Below are 18,989 nucleotides of genomic sequence, written 5' to 3' on the forward strand. Positions count from 1 at the left end.
TGCATAGGGAAGAATGGCAACGGAGGGTTATCAGAAGGGACTTAAAGCATAGGATTAAGAGTACTATACTTCAAAAAGGAGCCTGTGCTAGTAGGAGAGGCCAGTGTGAAATTAGGTGACCTATCAGCAATATGAAAACGAATTGGAAGCCATGTAAGCATGGAGTCAGTAGATAGGTAAATGAAACAGTTTATAATGAACCGTAAATTGGTCATTATACTGTAGCTTTCCAGTTTTGTTCTTGAACCGGCCCTTACATCCTCATATTTGATTTAAGAAGATTTTTCAGGACAGCATGATTTGTAATACAATGATCAGTTGGGGGCTTTCTCAGAATACACTTGGATTTAGCAACTCTGCTCCTTAGCACAGATGGGGAAATGTGTTTGTGCTAACTTCAGTGCAAATTACATTCAGATATGCCTTTTCAGATCTAAAACAATGTTCCTGCTCCCATTTCCTGCCCACTTCTATTTTAATCAGTGTTCAGCCATATCAAACAAAGTGATGTACCTTTAAATTCCCTTCACTATGGAAAACAATTGTGTTTTAACCTCAGGAGGGAGCGCAGCCCCGCACAGCTGCTCGGTCCCTCCCAGCACGATGCAGGGGGAATCACGGGTAAAAGCAAGAAAACTCTTGGGTTGAGATGAAGACAGTTTACTATGTAAAGCAACAACTGTCCTCACAAACAGAGCAAAACAAGGAATTCATTCATTGCTTCCCATGGGCAGACAGCTGTTCAACCATCCCCAGGAAAGCAGGGCTCAGTCATTCCTAACAGTGACTTGGTAAGACAAACACCATCACTCTGAGTGTCCCCCCTTCCTCCTTCTTCCCCTGGCTTTTATTGCCGAGCCCAGTGTCATATGGTATGGGACATCCCTTTGGTCAGTTCGGGTCAGCTGTCCCAGCTGTGTCCCCTCCCTACTTCTTGCCCACTCCCAGTCTACTCACTGGTGGGGTGAGAAGTAGAAAAGGCCTTGGTTCTGTGCAAATGACTAAACTTGGCTCAGCAGTAACTGTATTATCCACACTGTTTTCAGCACAAATCCCAAACATAGTCCCATACTAGCTACTATGAAGAAAAATAACTCTGTCAAAAGCCAAAAGCAGTACAAAAGCATATGCTGGTAGAGCTATAATATACAAGACCTGATTGAATTATAAGTATTTTCAGCATTTAGAAGCTAATGCTAAATAGAGATGAGAATGTGGAGGAGATTTTTCTTTAGTGTACCTGCATCCTTGCCAAGGTCAGTGGGACTCTAAGATCCATTAAAAAGTCTATAGAATAGGACTTCTGTTTGAGCAGCATGGGCACGCCACTGGGCTTGCGAAATGGCTAGATGTGCCGGGAGGAAGAAGTGGACACCATCCAGTGCCTTTTCCCTCCTGAAGGAATGAATGTAGAGATACTCAGGCTTTTGTGAGAAATGTTTACATGTGACTGTTATGGGCTGCCAGAGCCTGATTAACTGGGAAGGCCTAGCTAAAAGTATGGATGCCAGAAAGCCTGCAGGAAGATAATAGCAGTGCACTCAGTTCAGCCATCACCTCACATGCATGTCCTGAAGTGAAGGAGCACTGCCAGTTCAAGGCTGTTCACAGCTCTGAGCTGCACGGCTGCATTGCTGAGCCTGAGAAGAGGCAGATTAGGAAAAAATGAAAAGATACGAACCCATGGCAGGAGCTGCCCTCTGCAGCTGCTTGCTAGAAGCAGACAGATACCAACACTCAGATCCTCAGGGGACCTCTGAGCTCCCAAAGCATTCGGGAGATGACAAATGTGATGAAAGAAGGATGGAGTTGTAGATTTTCATGTGCAGATCTCATGAAATACGCTTCACTTAGAAACAGATGTCTCAAAAGCCTGTGCCATCAACCTCAGCTCCTGAAGGGAAGATTTGGAAATGCCACCAATGGCCAAATCTCCTGGTGCTCAGGGCTATAGCTTGAGCCTGTGTCCATAGAACAGCATGTCACCCCAGGGTTTATCTGAGCTGGGTGTTCACATGCAGAGTGCCAAAGGGGCAGTTGCTCTATAATGCAGCTGCTTTGCATCTCCAAACATGTACTAGGGGCTGCAAATTTGCTTCTGAATTATTGCAGAGCTTTCAGTCTTTGCCTGCAGTCACATCAGCATTTCTCAACTTCAGCATTTAAAAACACAAAAATACTTAGCATTAGTTTGGTGAATATGTCTTTTAGAAATGAGCCCTATGGTTACATAGGGCCTGAGAAGACCTCAGATTATTCTGATTTTTATGCTTCATGCTTAGGTTTGCAACCTCTGCTAATTGAGCAAAGTCACTACTACAGAGTCTTGGACCTGAAATAGCCTTTGTGTTGATGCAGTGTTGTATGAGGCCTATAGATAAGACAGCAGGATTTACATTACACTAAGTTGTCTGAGGTACTAAATGCCAGCTACTCCTTTCAGTTCATGGAGAAATTAAAGTGCCCCCCATTTAGATGGAGAAAATGGGTTCCTAGCAGGAGTCAGATTTTCAGCATCATAGGAAGATTATTTGAAATAAAAGCTGAAATGTAAAACAAAGTTTTGTGATATTTGAGAATAAATGCAGAAAGAAAAACCTAGAAGCTTTATTAAACAACTGAAAATATAAAGTTATGTCAGATCTGAGATGTTTTTAATATATATATACGCATGAATGATGCAGCACTCACCGTGGACTAGTACAAATTAAAGATATCAGAAGGTGCGTACTAATTTGGCACTTCAGTACTGTGAACCCCAATGCAAAAATTAGATAAGTCATGATGAAATACGTTCTGTAAAAACAATTAAAAAAGTAATTGTGGTCTTCCTTTAAAACAAAAAGAAACCAAACTGCCAGATGAAATCTCAGGATTTTCTAAACCTCCAAAATACCAAGTTTATGAAGAATTTCTGTCCAGCAATTATAGCTCCAGGGAACCAAAGAATAAAAAGCACTTTTGAAAGGTGAAAATGGTAAAACTTTGAAGAGAATGAATTTTTCTTGTTCTTCCATTCATCTAGTTATGAAACATAAATACTGTCAACCTCCAGATGTATAAGAAACTTCTAATATGCAGCTCTTTAAAATATTGCATCTATTTCTAGCCAGGCCTCTCTTGTCAAGTCAAGTCTTGTCCTTTTTTTCATTTGTTGCTACAATAAGTTGACAAAAAGAGTGCCACATTTGAGTCAACATTAATTCACTCAATTCTCATAGTTTCATTTTTTTTCCAGTAGGTTTTTTAAAGTTGTTTAACATGTTTGTTTGTTTATTTCCTTTTTTTTTAACCTGCCTGTCCCCTCCCTACCATGGATTTATTTTGCTGTTTCCCACCTTTTTTTTTTTTTTTTACAAGCTCTGTGTTGCAATTCAGCAGGAGAAACCCATATAATATTAAAGGTAGAGAAGAACTTACCAAACATTTAACAGAAATTACAACTGACAGTGATAAGCGTCATCATTGGGAATTTTGTGTTGACCCATAAGCTCAAGGGAATTCTTAAGTTACTTTTCAACACAGTCCTCTTCCCATCCTTCTCCTTCCCTACTGCATCCGTGCTGGCCTCTCCTCTCCCCTCCTCTCCCCTCCTCTCCCCTCCTCTCCCCTCCTCTCCTCTCCCCTCCTCTCCTCTCCCCTCCTCTCCCCTCCCCTCCCCTCCCCTCCCCTCCCCTCCCCTCCCCTCCCCTCCCCTCCCCTCCCCTCCCCTCCCCTCCCCTCCCCTCCCTTCCCCCTGCTTCTTTTTCCCCATAGCTCCCATTTGATCTTTCCTCTCACTTCTGTGCTTCTCAGCCTCAGGATTTGAGGTGACTGGCATCAGGTAGCTTCTCCTGAGTGCTGGCAGAACAGGACAGGTGGTCTCACCAGTGTTGTATCCAGCAAGCAACCTTCTGCTCCAGGGCCTGCAGCCCTGAACGGGGCTGATGGCAGAGAAGGTGCTACCAGTTGTTACAAACACGAAGTACACAGAGGTCTGGCAGCCAAACACTAACTCACAACTACCGAGCGTGTCCAAGTGACAATCTGTCAGGGGTTTATAACTCTGCCTAATCTACATTTGTTTTCCTGAGGGCAGCAGAATACATCTCTAAACTCGGAGCAATACCATGTGAAATGTCTTGTTCCATTTCACGGACAATTAGAGATATTCACTAAATTATTGGAATGTTTTCCCCTCAGTATGAATAAAACAAGGTATATGGACAAAACAATGGTATACAAATATATTCTGAGAAATGGGATTTTTTTTCCTATGACATTTGGAAAAATCTGAGCCTGGCCAGACACCTACCATGGTAGACTTCCGTCAGATCAGTTAAAATTTGGCAAAAGTCAGAAGTGGCTAACTTCAGAGCCTGGTTGTTGAAAGGATAAGGCCCTCTGACTGCAGGTAGTTGTGCCATCTCTTTTCATTTCTAGCCAGTAGAAGGATGGAATAGCATTTTAATTAGATGTAGTCTATTAAATCGAAAGGCTCCTAACAGAGAGCTAATCTAAAAGGACTTAAGAGGTTTACTTACCTTGGGAAAGTCAAGGAGAAAGTAATATGAAATTTATATGAGAAAAAGCAGGCTGCACAATATAAATAAGAAAAATAATTTTGCTGAGGAGACCTGACAAATGACAGCAGACAGTAATTTGTACAGGTGCTTGCAGTATGACATCTCCTTGATTCCGGGCACTTAGCAGAAGCTCTCTGGTTATAAGCCTGTTTGTCCTCATTCCAGGCATAGCCCATAAAAAAGCAGAGATGACTGGATCTAAAAGATTTGAGGTGGGAAGAATTTTCCTCTTGAAGTACCTGTTTTCTCTCTGCTGTCTACAGAAGTGCTTCATTTTAAGTGCCTAAGTGAGCTGGGCTTGGTCACTAAAGAGATCACTTGAAATTTTTAGCTGCCCACAAGCACTAATCAGAGGTATGTAGCTAGAGACACACCTCACCTGTTTATACACAGGGAAGTCCCAGCCTGTTTTCTCCTTCACAATACATGCCCTGTTCGACTGGCCGGTAAATCCAGTGGTCTTCAGGTCATGTTATGTGCAGTCACAGGAGTGGAGAGAGGCTGGTAAACTTTGCAGTACGCAGCCCCCAGCTCCTGGGGCACTTAGTGGTGCTTGATTATGTGCACACTCCTTCCCCATAACCTACTGGAAGGGCCACCTGTAAACTGTGTGAAGTGTTGCAGTGCTTCCTCACTAATCAAAATTAAGGAGAGACTTTTGAACAGTTGTTGCATCATTGGGCAAGAGTCAAACCTCTTTCCCTGTTCAGGGATGATCCAGGTCAAGGCTCATAAGCACATGTGAGAAACCCACCCACAGAGCCTCCTTGCTGACTAAGCAAATTTAACAAAACGTTATGTAAATTTGCCACAGGACTACTGTGCCCAGTTGAAGTGCAAATTTGTCAGTGCTCTTAAAGTGCCAGCACTTCAAGATTCATTAATCCTTTTTTCTGGAGCATATTTGTGCCCCAGGGACTTTTCTTTCAAATTCAGTCTGCTCTCATCGCCTGTTCTTTCAGCTTGACCATCTTTACAGCTCTGCATAATTTCTATTTTGTTTTTCTTACTTGATTCTTGTTTTATTCTTTTGTCATGAGGGATATGCATGATTAAGCTGTACCACTATTTTACCTTTTAAATCTCCAATAAAAAACAAATACCCTCTCATCTTCTGGGTATCATAGCCATTCACTCTATATAGTTGTCCATTTGATGCCTGACTGATCAGATGTTAATGCTGCTTGAATCCCTCCCTCTCTAAAATAAGAAAGTAGCTCTTTCCTGAAGGTCTTTCTGAAGCAATGATCAGATATCACTAAAATAACTTTAAAAATTTTACATTTTGTCTGCATTAAATGGCTATATTTCTTCTATGGCCACTCGGGTAGCGTTTTAACTTTTCTTAGCTCTGGAGCCAATGCAAATATTTATTTAAACAGTGTATAATCTCAGCTACATTCCTCAGCAGATTTGGAAAACGTCTTGGGTTAGGAGCTGCCACTTTCCACATTATATCAAGCTTTCAGTCTTTTTAACTTAGATTTCCCTGCTGACTGAAAATTCAATTAAAAGTTCTTCCGTATCAGCATTCAAGTGCGAGTTGTAAATGCACAAAAAACCGCACATAAACACCACAAAAACAACTAACAAACAAAACAACAACAAAAAAACACAAACAATAAAAACCACCACACAACAACAACACAAAACAACCAAACAAAAAACCCACTAAACTTTAACCAGGGAACAAAACCTAAAAAGCACTACATTAACCAGAACTATTCTTTCTCAGTGAAGAATTCTGAAATTGAGGTGAACAGATTATTTCCTCCAGTGCAGCACAAAGGCAATTGGGGTTGTGTGCCTGGTGGGCAGGAGGAGAGATTCCTCTGTGAGTTGCAGCAATCTCCTTGCAAACTAAACTACCTTGTTTGCAAAACCTCTCTCCTGGAATCCCTTTACTTCACAGATCAGTAAGAGACTGGGTAAAACCCTTGAATGTACATAACAATGAATGCTGGGCAAGGGAGAGTTCCTTTTATCTGTGCTGGTGTTGTGCATAGAATATTTCATCCTCTAAGGTGTGTAGCAGAATTTACCCACGGGAATAAGGAAAACACTAAAGCTGGTACCCTTCAACATAGAAAAACTGAGCGGTTCATGGATTTAATATTAAACCAAGGAAAAGGGCCACTTTGATCACTGAGTTTGATCTCTTAACTTGAACTTCAAACATTACCAAATAGCTTAGCAGCTTAGTCATAAAAGCAAGGTATCATCCATCACCAAAATAAAACAGCAGTTTTCATTGTGATCTGTATTTCCATGAATTTCAAAAGGATTTACATCTGGGTCTTTTTGATCTGTCTTTAGTTAAAAGAGGTGACATGTTCCTTTCTCTAGTCTATGGGCAATGTTAGTTTTAATAAACAGGAAAAGTGTTTCATTTTCTTAACTTTTTTGAAAAATCACTGTGGTAGTGAAACTATAAACACGTTACAGTGTTTATAAAGTTAGCCCTCGGGATGCTTTTTGGGTACTCCAGGTTGAGGCTCTGGTTTCTTTACAACCTGCTCTTTCTTTCTTTGTAAAATTCAGGACTTCACACACCAAATACAAAAGTTGCATTTTATTTGACCTTTGTCTCCTCCTTTCCCACATCCATACTTCTCTGTTTGGAAAATGTTTTCTTCACTTAACAGGCCAAGTACAATTCCTTCAGCTTCAAGAGGGACAAGACTGCATCTGTCTGCTGAGGCAAAAAAATGTATTTAACAGAGCACAGCTGGGACCCAGATAACTAAAATCAGTCACCCGGACAATTGCTCCACTTGATCAATCATCCTCCACTCAGATGACCTCTTTTGTTTGCATCCCTGAAGATAGTGCAATTACATTCTTGAAGCAGTTAAGGATTTTCTTTGTTTTTAAACTAAATATTTGGTAAATGTGCACTAACCACTAGCTAGATGTCCCTTACAAATGCTTTTTCCCCAGTAATTTTTCTTTTATTTGGGGACCTATTTCACCTTATTTCCTAAATCCACTGAATATGTGGCTACACGTAGGTTGCCGTAACGTAACCACAGTCCTGAACAAAAAAGAAAATTCATTCCTCACGTTGTGTTCAACTCTAACAGATGCAGTCACCTTGTACTCTTTATCCCAATTTGTGCACAAAGACTTTCTGCATACCTTCGGGATGACTCGGTTTCCATTAGTCACTACTCTTCAGGGCAGTTAGGATAAAATGTACCTGTTACATATTGATGAACCTTATTTTGTACGCTTTATAGAGCCATGAGTACTTTACCTCTGCATGTCTCCATTCATTAGGTCTTCCTGAAAAAAACACCCTGATGAATGCAGGTTGAACTTGGATGGTGTAAAACGCAGTCACTTCTACCTGTCAGTCCTGCAGCTATAGACTGTGTAGAAGCATCCGTTACACGGACAGTGCCATGTCCTGCAAAGCAAAGCTGCACAAGTGGGGCCCAGCCGTACACCTCACCATGCAGCACTCATGCCCAGCAAAACCACATTTCCAAATAAATGATGTGTTCTGATGTCAGGTGTCTCCAACCAACCAGCAAAAATTGAGACCTCCTCAAATTTTAGCACATGCCTTGCAGGAGATTTGAAATATCTGACCCTAGATCACTTTAATATAACAGTTTAATTCATTTTTCATGGAATTTTGTGAATTACGGCAGAGGTTGGCTTTCAAGGATGATGTGTCAGACTGCACTTTTGAGATTAAGCCTGACAACAGAAATTCAGTGGGAGTCAAAACACATTGCATCTCAAAGAGACAAGGTGCTGATGCCCACCTGGTTGTCAATACATTGTCTTTGTGGCAGCAACAGCTCACAGCTCCTGCTGAATCAGGAACTCTGAGCCAGGAGTTGAGTGCCGGTGCTTCTCACAGCCCCACCAAAATGCTGTAACTTCAAATCCTGTGACATCTACAATCTGACAGAGATAAATGGTGGTTCAGTACATTTATACAGTATTTATTACAGCAGTACTTGCAGCAATGTTGTTAGAAAATCTTATTATTTTTTTATTATGGAAAGAATACTCAACTGGGGTTTTGGGGGTTTTTTTTGCATGGTTTCTCATGTGTATGAGAATAATGGCAGTAGCAAGTGAGATAACTGTGATTAATTTTACTAGTTCTTTGCTGGAATTAGCAAACTGAAGAATTCCATGTTTATGTAAAGGTCAGTGTAAGGTCTGTTAAAATACAAAAAATAAACCAAAGCAGGATTGATTATCCACTAATTCCACTCACTAGCACTAATTCCACCAGCTAGCATGTTTCTCTTGGTCTTTTTGATTTTTGAGATATTTAAAACATATTTTTCTTAAATCTTAAAGAACTTAAGTGGATTTCACTTGTACTCTTTGCCAGTCATGGGAAGGCAAATTAAATCTCAAGATATTTGAGACAAAATCATACCTACTCCTTTTTATCTTCTGTCTCCTTCTACCCTTCAGTCTTCTAGAGATCTCAAGCCGCTCCCAGTCTCACTGGGATCTTCAGTTCAAGCTTTTTGGTTAACTTTACACCTCCTTGATGTTCAGCCTTTGTAGAACAGCCAACTTCTGGTGCAGTTCTGACTTAGTCCTGTTTTTCATCTTCCCATATGTCCTGCCCTCTTTTTGTTGTTCTCAAATTAGAGAAAGAGCAGTTACCTTGAGAAGAAGTAAACGTAGTCAAGAAGATAGAAAGGAAAAGGTAGAATTTCCTTGCGGAGTAGAAGTTTATCCTGAAAGTCCAAATTTACTTTTTAAATTATTTAAAGTATTTTTAGGTAACCTAATTAAGAACAGAGCTGGACAAAATTTAGCTGAATTTAGCCAAGTTAAATAATTGTAGTAGAACTTCGCCGTCTAATTTAGGTACTAACTTATTATCTGCTTCAATGCAATTGTAAGTGCGTGGCTCGGGTAAGTGAGCTAATCCACTTATGATACAATACACAAATACAATATACAGTTAATGGAGAGACAGATTCGCCAGTAAAGACCTGCAGAAGAATTTTGTGGCGTGGTCTGGCTTTGGCGTCTTCCCCTGTGTTGAATTTGGTATCTCTGGGAGTTTTAAATGCTCTCTTAACTTGTGTAAAGCCACAGGAAAAGTAAGGACCTATTCATTCTAAGGGCAGACCCATAACCAGGTAAAGGTAGTCACAGTGGGACATGATGCGTATGTTAAAGCATAAGGGTCAGGAAAGCAAAAAGAGAAGGCTCATGACTGGGGCAAGCAGCTGCATGGAAGGAAAGTCCTTTTGATCTAAGCCCTCCTCTGTCAGCGCATATTGTATTAGATCAGCAGTGGTTAAGAACAAAACTAATCTGGCTGTAGGATGTGGAAGCCTTCTGCATCCTCACTAGTCGGCTCAAAAATAGGGAGCCCTTTGCCTTTCCCCTCACCAACTCATGACTCACCTGAGTACCTCTGGAAGAAGGTAGATAATCCAGGCAGAACAACTCTCCAACAGTTCTGCAGCAAAAACAGAGCACAGGACCCAGATCTTTGTGTTTCCAGTTTAGGCAGAGGACACCTGGTGCCAGTATGCCTGAACTGCAGCAAAGGTAGCAGTGATACGCAAGGACTTACTCTTGCAATACTTATCTTTCCAGTGGAGATAGTGTGGGCCAGAGACAGTTGCTATTAGGCAGCTAGAACGTGGCTAGAACTGTTTTGTAGAATAGGGAAGCTTAGTAGCGCAAATAGGGGACATTATACCTGGGGTTTCAGTGTGAGAGCGTGATTCGGAGCACCCTGAAGATAGCAGTAGGTAGGTAACCTTTCAGACAAGCCGAGAAGATATCTACACGGCTAGGGTTAGTCCTGAAAACTAGGTGTGCGTGACCATGTTCTGGGAATAAGATTGGGTTTTTGGCACTGAAGTTTGGATGTAGGCACATTGAATCTCACAGTAGATTTCTAATAGTTGTGAGAATACTTTGTTTTCATTATTCTTCTGCACATTCAAGTGCACAGTTCTAGCATCCAGGTTTCTTGTTGTTCTGTTTAGGGTTTGAATGCCTTACTTGTGGGCTGTTTGAGAGATAATTTTATTTTGAGGGATTCTCTAACGTCATATGAATTAAGAAGACTGGAGTTCAGAGTGGGAACATGGAAATTTAAAGGCATTTACAGAGTAACTGTTTAACTGTTTTTAAAAGAAGATTTTTTTAATAAGACCATTGTGTCTTTAGAAAATTGGACTGTTGTTCCCAGGCTTACGGTTTTACAAGATATATCTGACTTTTATATTAGCTGTCTATACAAAGAGAATTTGGAAGAAAGAATAAAATCATTAAATCACTATGGTAAGTCTTTTTTTCCAGACTAATACACTGTTCCAGTGTCAGACAGTGAAGATAAACTTTGTTTCCGATACTCTTTTTATTACAGTTTTGGATTACAGATTTATTTTAAATGGCCTATCAAAATTAACAGGCTCCTTACTGTTCACAGTTTATCAGGATGCCCCAGAGCTACTTCAGCAATGAAGAAAGCAAAGCTGTCTGGAGAACAAATGCTGACAATAAAGCAGCGGGCCAGTAATGGTAAATTTTTAATCATTACCTTTTTAAATATTACTTCTTTGTGAACTAATGTTATCATTACCCTATGGGCTTTTTTTTTTCCTACATGTGTAAATCTTTTTTTGTATAAATAGTGAACGTATTGTTAGTAGAATTGAAACTGGGTTTAATGCTGTCGAAATCTGAGCCAGCAGTGGAATGGTCAGACTGGCCTGAGTTATGTCCACATAAATCTAAAACACTAAAATATTTCCAAGTAGAATATACCATTATAATTTCCTGGTTCATAGCTCATTCAGCAAGGTGGATAGTTGGTCTTATATTGTTGCAGGATTCAGAAGAGAAGAATAATTGATTTCCAGAGGTGTCGAGTCCTCATGAGCTCGCTTGAATTCATTTGGAGCTGCGACTCTAAGCTCTGGCAGGTGTAGATGGCCTTATGCCGTTTCACCTCCAGTAATCTGCAGTCCTTCCTGGGAGCCCTGAATTGCAGGGAAGATGAGGAAAGTACCCTGGATAAACGTCAGGTTAATACCCTGATAGTTAGAGGTACAATAAAAGCAAAAAGTAGGTGCTTCAGTTCAAATAAGTAATGCACAAAAGGCTTGGCCAGGAGGTGCCTAAGTCCTGAGTTTTCTTGGAAAACTTTATGGAGTCACTTAGTCCATGACTGCGCACGCCTGCAGATGCTGCCCTCTTAACTGCTGGCGGTGACTGCGTTTGAGAGCCACAAAGCATTTATAGAAAATTTATAGAAAATGCTTTGTCAACACAGCGCAGGAGCCGCTGCAGCCACATTGCCAGCACAGCTGGAGAAAGACTTGGTTGCCTTTGTTCAGTAGCCGGTAACCAGGGACTGGAAGATCTGGATGTAATTTTCTCTGCAACCTGGGAAGTACTGAAAACTGTATTTGCCATGCAGGACAAGACAGTGGAAACACCATTTTCTCTAGATTTAGAAGTTAAGACTTTGACTTGAGAGACAACAGGTCTGTCTCTTCCCAGGGCTATTTTGTGCTTTGTTATAGGAATTAAAAGGACAAATAAATCAAATCTCTTTTAGTTTATTCCTGTCTGAATCCTTAAAGATGCTGGTACCTTTAAAATTCTGTTCTCTAAATATTTATGGTGTAAAGCTTCCATTTTGCAAATTATCCTACACAGCATTATTTAATAACAACCTTCTGAACCATGAAATTATTAATAGCAACAGCAGAATCACAATAAATCCCAGTGCATCAACAAAGTTTCACTGTGTCCGGGAAAAAAAAATCTTGTGAATTAGTTACTAATGATATTGACAATACTGTACTATGAAGAGATTAGCAGATATTTTATTTTCCTGCAGAGGATCTGTAAGTGGACATAGTCTTTCAAATAAGTTACATGTGACAGTGGAGCTGAATTTACTGCTGCAGGTGCATTTTTTACAACATAAAGTTAAAATCAGCGCATATAAAGAAAAAGGTGTGTCTTATTGATCCTCCAGGCATTTTCAACACTCTAGCTGGAAAATTACTGCAATTTTAAAAATAAAAGTAGTGGAAAGGACATTGTTTTAACTTCAAAAGACAAGTTTGAGGAACACTTTCTTTTTTACTTTAATACTTATACTTGAAATAAATTTATTTTCAAATATGGAAATAATTAATTCACTGAACTCTGATGTAAAGCTTAATTATTTTAACACCTCTTTTATTTTTATATCACATAGGTATAGAAAATGATGAAGAAATTAAACAGTTAGATGAAGAAATCAAAGAACTAAATGAATCCAATTCCCAGATGGAAGCTGATATGATTAAACTCAGAACTCAGGTAACAGTTTTATGAAGCCCTAAATTCAGCTGCTTTTTCTACATGACTGATTAAAAGAAATATAGGAAATATATTGTTCTCTTTTATGTTTCTTACATGATTGCTATCAGTGATTTGCAATTTATAAAATCAGAAAACAATATCCATTATTCAATTTCCACATCAATTAACAGCATTAAAGAAAAAAAGGCTTAGCAAAAAATATTCTTTAAAATAATGACAAAAGTATGACCCTGTCATGGTCAGCTTTGTATGTCCTCTTGTTAAGGCTATGCCTTTCCAATAGTGGTTAAAATATTGTGTGAGATCATGGTCATTAACATAAGTTACAAGGTGAAGGAGTCCAGATGGACAACATGGCTTTTGCCAGGTCTGTCTTACAGAGGAAATTTAGATAGAGAGGTTACACTTCACTTCATCATGTGGTACTCTAAGTGCAGCCCTTGGCAGCAGTAGTGCTTCCACAGATCCAGCTTAATTCTTTTTAGGTTCCACATAAATCTGTTGGGGGGGGGGGGAAAGAAAAAAAAAAAAAGAAAACCTGCCATTAGACTATTATTTAAAACCTCGTTATTCAGCAGTTCAAAAACTGGATGGAAAAAGCAAAGAAAGGAAATTATTTATTTCTTTCCATTGCATTCTCCAGTGTCCAACATAGCTTCTGGTGCTTTTTTCTTCACATGATTTGAGCACGGGTACCAACAGTAAGATTTACCACAGTTCCCACCATTTATCAACCTTTAGTCACATGGTCATAATCATCCAATTGATCTTGATAGAAAGAGGGTAAACCATTCCTTATTGCTTCTTTGAGGATGAGAGCACCATGTCCATTGTCCTCCTCCTCTTGTGTGCTCATTAACAGAAGGCAGGATCTGCCTCTTCAGCTTGGCTTTTCTTTGACTTCCAAACTTCAGCCAAATTGCTATTGAATCCTCACCTCTATTTTATGCCTGTATTTAGGGTTCTGTTTTCATTATTTGGCCTTATAGAATTTGATTCACATTTTGCACAGATTTCTGATGTGACCAAGTGTAACTCCAGGATGAGGGAAAAATCTGCAAGAATGTAAAACAAGAAGAATAATCAATAACAGAAAAAATATAGGTATTCGTTGGAGGAATTTGGTACTAAGTATTTAATCTGGCAGCTTCCAAATCTGCCTTATATTTTCATTAGCTTAACAGAACATTGTGTGTGCTATTTACATACAGACTGATTTAGCTGGGATTTTAAAATGTGCAGTAGTTTGGCCATCATGTGTACATTAGGTAAATGCTCCGTTTGTCAATAACTGTCAGCATTTTAAATTTTTTTTGACCAGATGAATTTAAAAAAGCCATAATAACACTACCACAGTCATAAAACATACATGGAGTGTCAAAGATTTAGCTATGAGTTTCACATCAAGTTTTGATCTGAAATTAGTACAGTCACCATGCTTCAGTGGTCTCAGTTCCAGCGTTTACACCTCACGCTAGTGCCACTGCATATTCTTAGAAACCAGATTAGGCACTACCTGGCACCACTGCCTGCTCTTGGTAAAAAATCCCTAAGCCCTCAGATGATGATTTTACCATCAAGTTGAACGGATGCTTTTCACTCCTTGGTGCAGCAGATTTAGAAAAAGTGTAGAATGACTGACAATGACACAAGCTATCATTAAAATAATTAACAGGATTCTAGAAAACAGCGCTACAAGAGGACTTGAAAGGTTATTTTGTCCACCAGTCTTCTTCCCTAGCTCTTCCTAAACCAATCTGGACAGATGCTTGTCTGTCCTGTCCTTTACTGCCTACACTAGAGATTCCACAGTCTCTGGGCAGTCTGGTCTAATCCTTACCTGTTCTTACCCAACATGCTACTGATGCCTCACAGAAAATCCCAGCTGAGTCAAACTTCACAAAAATCCAGAGGCCTCAGCTTTGAATTCATACACTCTCCTGAAGATAAGCAATTTACATTTCCAACATGAAGAGAGTTACACTGTTGTAATTATTAATCTATTAAGGGGATTGCAGGCAACAGTCCCCTTTATTTGCAATGGTTAAATGATATTGAACATAACAAAATGTTTTCTGCTAAACATTTAGAAAACCATTGTGCAACCTAGATTTCAACAAGTCTTCACAGGTAGGGAATAAACAATGAGAAAATTGTGGAAGTTCTGTGAACACCAGAAATAGTAACAGTCTTGCTTGATAAGGATTATCTTCCCATATAATTGTAAGTGCCAACAAAAGTTTTTCCTACAACAGGAACTTCCCTTCCATGTAGAATCTTTTATATTTAATAAAGCGAAAAGTTGTGCTGCAGCCTTTTTCTTAGTCAAGGCTTTCATAAAACTCTCCTTTACTCAGCTGCCTTTTTGCTTTAATACTTGGAAGAAAGTATTTTTAGTCTAAGATCTTCTGGTAAATTGGTCCAAATGTAACACGCAGATCCAAAGTACAAAAGGGGCTGAAACACATGGAGAGGGGGAAAGAAAAATCTGCAAAAAAGCTGTCTCATAGAATCAGCAGATTATCCTGTTTTTAGAAAAGATACAAGTGAACATCCATTAGCTTTAGTGTAAAAGATGGGGAAGGAAACTCCAACCTTTAAGCAGTTGAATACAATAATAAAGTATGCCCGTTAAGATACTTACAGATGAGCACTAAATGAAATTGTGAGACATGCTGATCAGCTGCCACTGTATTTGCAGATGGTCAGCATCTCACATGAATTAAGAAAAAAGATCTGTTCAAGTAGCAGCACTCACCTAGCTGGAAAAACTATGAAATGTCAGCTCCTAGTTAAGTTAGTGTGAGGCGGCAGCAGCACGCCGCACTGAACTGGGCCTTCATTGACATCACACTCTTCACTTCGGTCTATAATACGAAAAAGGATTTGGGGGCTAAATATTGGAGCATGACTGACTCTAAAGAGCACCTCTGAAAGATGTTTTGCGTTTGCATATGGCATTGCTCTTCAACAGAAAAAAGCTGAAAGCAAACACTAAAGGATGTGTTTCCCATTTCAAAGCTGAAGAAAGCATTTTCCCTACTATAATATGTTGTGGAAATAGCTCAGATTCAACTACTTTTGACAAAATCAAGCCCCTGTAATACTGGAAGCCTGATAAACTGCTGTATAAATACCTGTAGTCAAAGTAAGAGATACTTGAAGATCATTTTGTGTAGCCACATCGCTTGTCAAAACTACCTTTATCAAGGGGGGAACTGCATTTCCCTAAGCAGGCTGAAACTTCAGGTCCAGAGTAAAACTTGAGGCATCTGACAACCTGATTGTGCCAACAGTTTTTTAAAACTTACTCATCCGTGGTCAAGTTAATATTCACTTAAGAACTTGTTCCCCTTTTCCCTGCTATTACTGCACAAACCTCCAGCCTTCCCATCAGCATTTAAATTGCATCAATTCTTCCCACAGTTCGCTGTCTATGCCAATGCAGAAATGGATAAAGCTTATTTTGAGATTTGAAAACCTTGTGTTCTTTGGCATTTTTTCCACTTCTCTGGCATCTTTTTTTATACTCTTGTCAATGCATATTTTAACCTATACACACACACAAATGGACACTGTACACTTTGTAAAAGATGTCAATGGTTGTCATCCAATGTGGAAAGTAAGGACAGGTCTAGAGAGGAAAGTGTAGCTAGAAATGAGTGAGCTCTTCTTGTGCTCTTGACAAGTTGGACATAAGCCAGTGCTCATCTGAAATCCTGCCAGCTACATTAGCGCAGAGCTAACGACCACGAGCTCAGCTAAGTCATCTCCCAGCAGCAGTTTTTAGCTCAGGCACAGCACCACCAAGGTCAGAGCTAACTTGGGTCTGCTCACCTGGGAACCTGGGCAGAGCAAACCCTCACTTGTCTTCACCTGCACATGTAGTCATGCCCCACAGACTCAGTCTCCTGACTCTGAGTAGGTTTTCTTCAGTTCCTTCAGTTTTGCAAATCATTGTATTGATTAGAAAATTTTCTGAATTTGTACTTACATCGCAGTAACATGCAATTGTTCAGCTTTCAAAAGCAGCCCTGTGAATTTGTATAGAATCAAATTATAAAGAGCTAAACACTGGCAGCAAGGAGCTGTGTATGCTCAACTATATATATATATATATCAGAAAGTATAAGAAATGCACGGCTTACTGTGGAATGTCCCTATGGTAGATCTCTTAGGAGTAGTAGTGTTTAACCACATGGGTGAACTTGCAGAACTAAGGTCCTTCTTAATGCCTTTCAACTCAAGAAGAAAAGCACTAAAGCGATGGAATCAAATCTGAGCTCATTCATTATTAGCAATATTAAAAAGACAAGCTGTTAAAGTCATACAACATGCAGTAGGAATAAGAATCCCTTAACAATGATAAGAATTGCAGACTCAAGCAAAACCTTTCTTAGTGTGAATGACTAGACCTTTTTCGCCTTTCCCTGGTATTTCTGTTACTTCTCTCTTCAAAGAGCGCATGCTTTCTAACAGCTTGCCTTCTATTACATTGTACACAAATTTGTCCATTTTAGATTACCACAATGGAGAGCAACCTGAAGACGATAGAAGAGGAGAACAAAGTCATCGAACAGCAAAATGAGTCTCTTCTTCATGAATTGGCTAATTTAAGCCAGTCTTTAATTCATAGTCTAGCTAATATCCAGCTGCCACATATGGTAAGTGATTGAGAGCACAAGTTAAGGAATTTGGCGATCTTCAGTTCACTTCATACAATAGATGTCTTTTTTTTATGTTTATGTTTCATCAACCAGTTGGATATTTGTGGTAACAACACTGAAACCATAAAGATACATTTAACTGCTAACAAAGACATGGAGGGCCTGTTCCAGTGTATCCTGTAAAATTAAGTAAGAACTAAATAGGCGTTTTAAATATTATAACAAATGGTGGCAATATGCCTTGATAATATGCTATGCTTAAATGAATATACGATTAAGAAAATAAAAGTTGTATATGAACTACTATTTAATATCTCGTAGGAACCAATCAATGAACAAAATTTTGATGCTTACGTGACCACTTTGACGGACATGTATACAAATCAAGATCGTTATCAGAGTCCAGAAAATAAAGCCCTACTGGAAAATATAAAGCAGGCTGTGAGAGGAATTCAGGTCTGAACAGCTGCTATAGTGGTGAAAGTCTTGCTTAAAAAAAGGATGCCTCTTGTTTTTTGCTGCTGTAATTTACCAGAAAGTGTTATATATTTATTTCTGTTTGAAACAGTGTTATGCTTACAAGACTTCATAATGATTTTATGTCTTGCTTTAAAGATAGTAACTGCAGAATAGTTTTTTGAATACATTCACATTTTGTACGTTTTCATATAAGCTGACATAGTGTGATATGCCATGTAATGTTTATAGCTGCTAATGTATGCACATTTTTGGGGTATATATATTTCTGAAGAGGTAAGCTGATCAAAATAAATAGAGTGTAAATTCTTTTTAATGCTTTAGTGATTAAATGTTTTAGTATTTTGAACTGAAATGGACAAAAAACAAAACAGCTTTGAATGACAATGTTGCGGTCTGCAGCCACTTTTTAAACACTATCATTTTGCCTCATGTTGGAGGATTTTATGGGATTTAAGAAATACATTTTGTGTGCATATTGTTTCATAGCAAGAATTGGTTGCAAAAATGCTTTATTTTTGAACAATGCTTGAAAATATTATGTGACTTTTGTTTTTGGAGGATGGTGTGTGGTGGGGGCAATAAAATGAGGTTTTTTGAATTCTAAGAAAATGGCATGGATTAGATGTAAGATACAAAATGGGTAATTTATTGTAAGACAACATCAAGCCATGGAAACTTGACAGAAGATTCAAAGCAGCTTAAACAGCACTTTTTAATTAACTTCTAAGCATTACATGGTATGAATATGGGAACTTCCATTATGAAAAGAACTATATCAGAGGTGGACAACGTGAAGATTTCAGCTTTTCTTTTCAAATAAACTTTGGAACCAACATTCTCTTATCTCTGCTGGACTGCTAGTGCCCCTCTGAACTATCTGTTATAGCAATGTAGTTCATCTTTCCGAAATTCTGTGTTTTCAATTCAAGATGGAGGACAATATTTTAAA

At 39.1% G+C, this 18,989-nt stretch overlaps 1 protein-coding gene across 27 annotated transcripts in view; it reads left to right on the forward strand.

Moving 5' to 3' along the window:
* The window catches only part of MYT1L (myelin transcription factor 1 like), a 313,684-nt gene that overhangs the window by 293,015 nt on the left and 1,680 nt on the right, over nt 1–18,989 (forward strand). For 20 of the 27 annotated variants that reach the window (XM_021293590.2, XM_021293594.2, XM_021293605.2 and 17 more), the window contains 4 exons: nt 11,002–11,093; nt 12,787–12,896; nt 17,414–17,557; nt 17,882–18,989. The exon at nt 17,882–18,989 is cut by the window's right edge and continues 1,680 nt beyond it. In XM_021293590.2, coding sequence (XP_021149265.1) covers nt 11,002–11,093; nt 12,787–12,896; nt 17,414–17,557; nt 17,882–18,022 — 487 coding nt within the window. In that variant the 3' untranslated portion in view covers nt 18,023–18,989. The remainder of the gene's footprint in view (nt 1–11,001; nt 11,094–12,786; nt 12,897–17,413; nt 17,558–17,881) is intronic. The other 7 variants (XM_021293592.2, XM_021293595.2, XM_065055998.1 and 4 more) reach the window with 1 other exon arrangement.

The sequence above is a fragment of the Columba livia genome, chromosome 3, assembly GCF_036013475.1.
Source record: "Columba livia isolate bColLiv1 breed racing homer chromosome 3, bColLiv1.pat.W.v2, whole genome shotgun sequence".
Taxonomy (NCBI): domain Eukaryota; kingdom Metazoa; phylum Chordata; class Aves; order Columbiformes; family Columbidae; genus Columba; species Columba livia.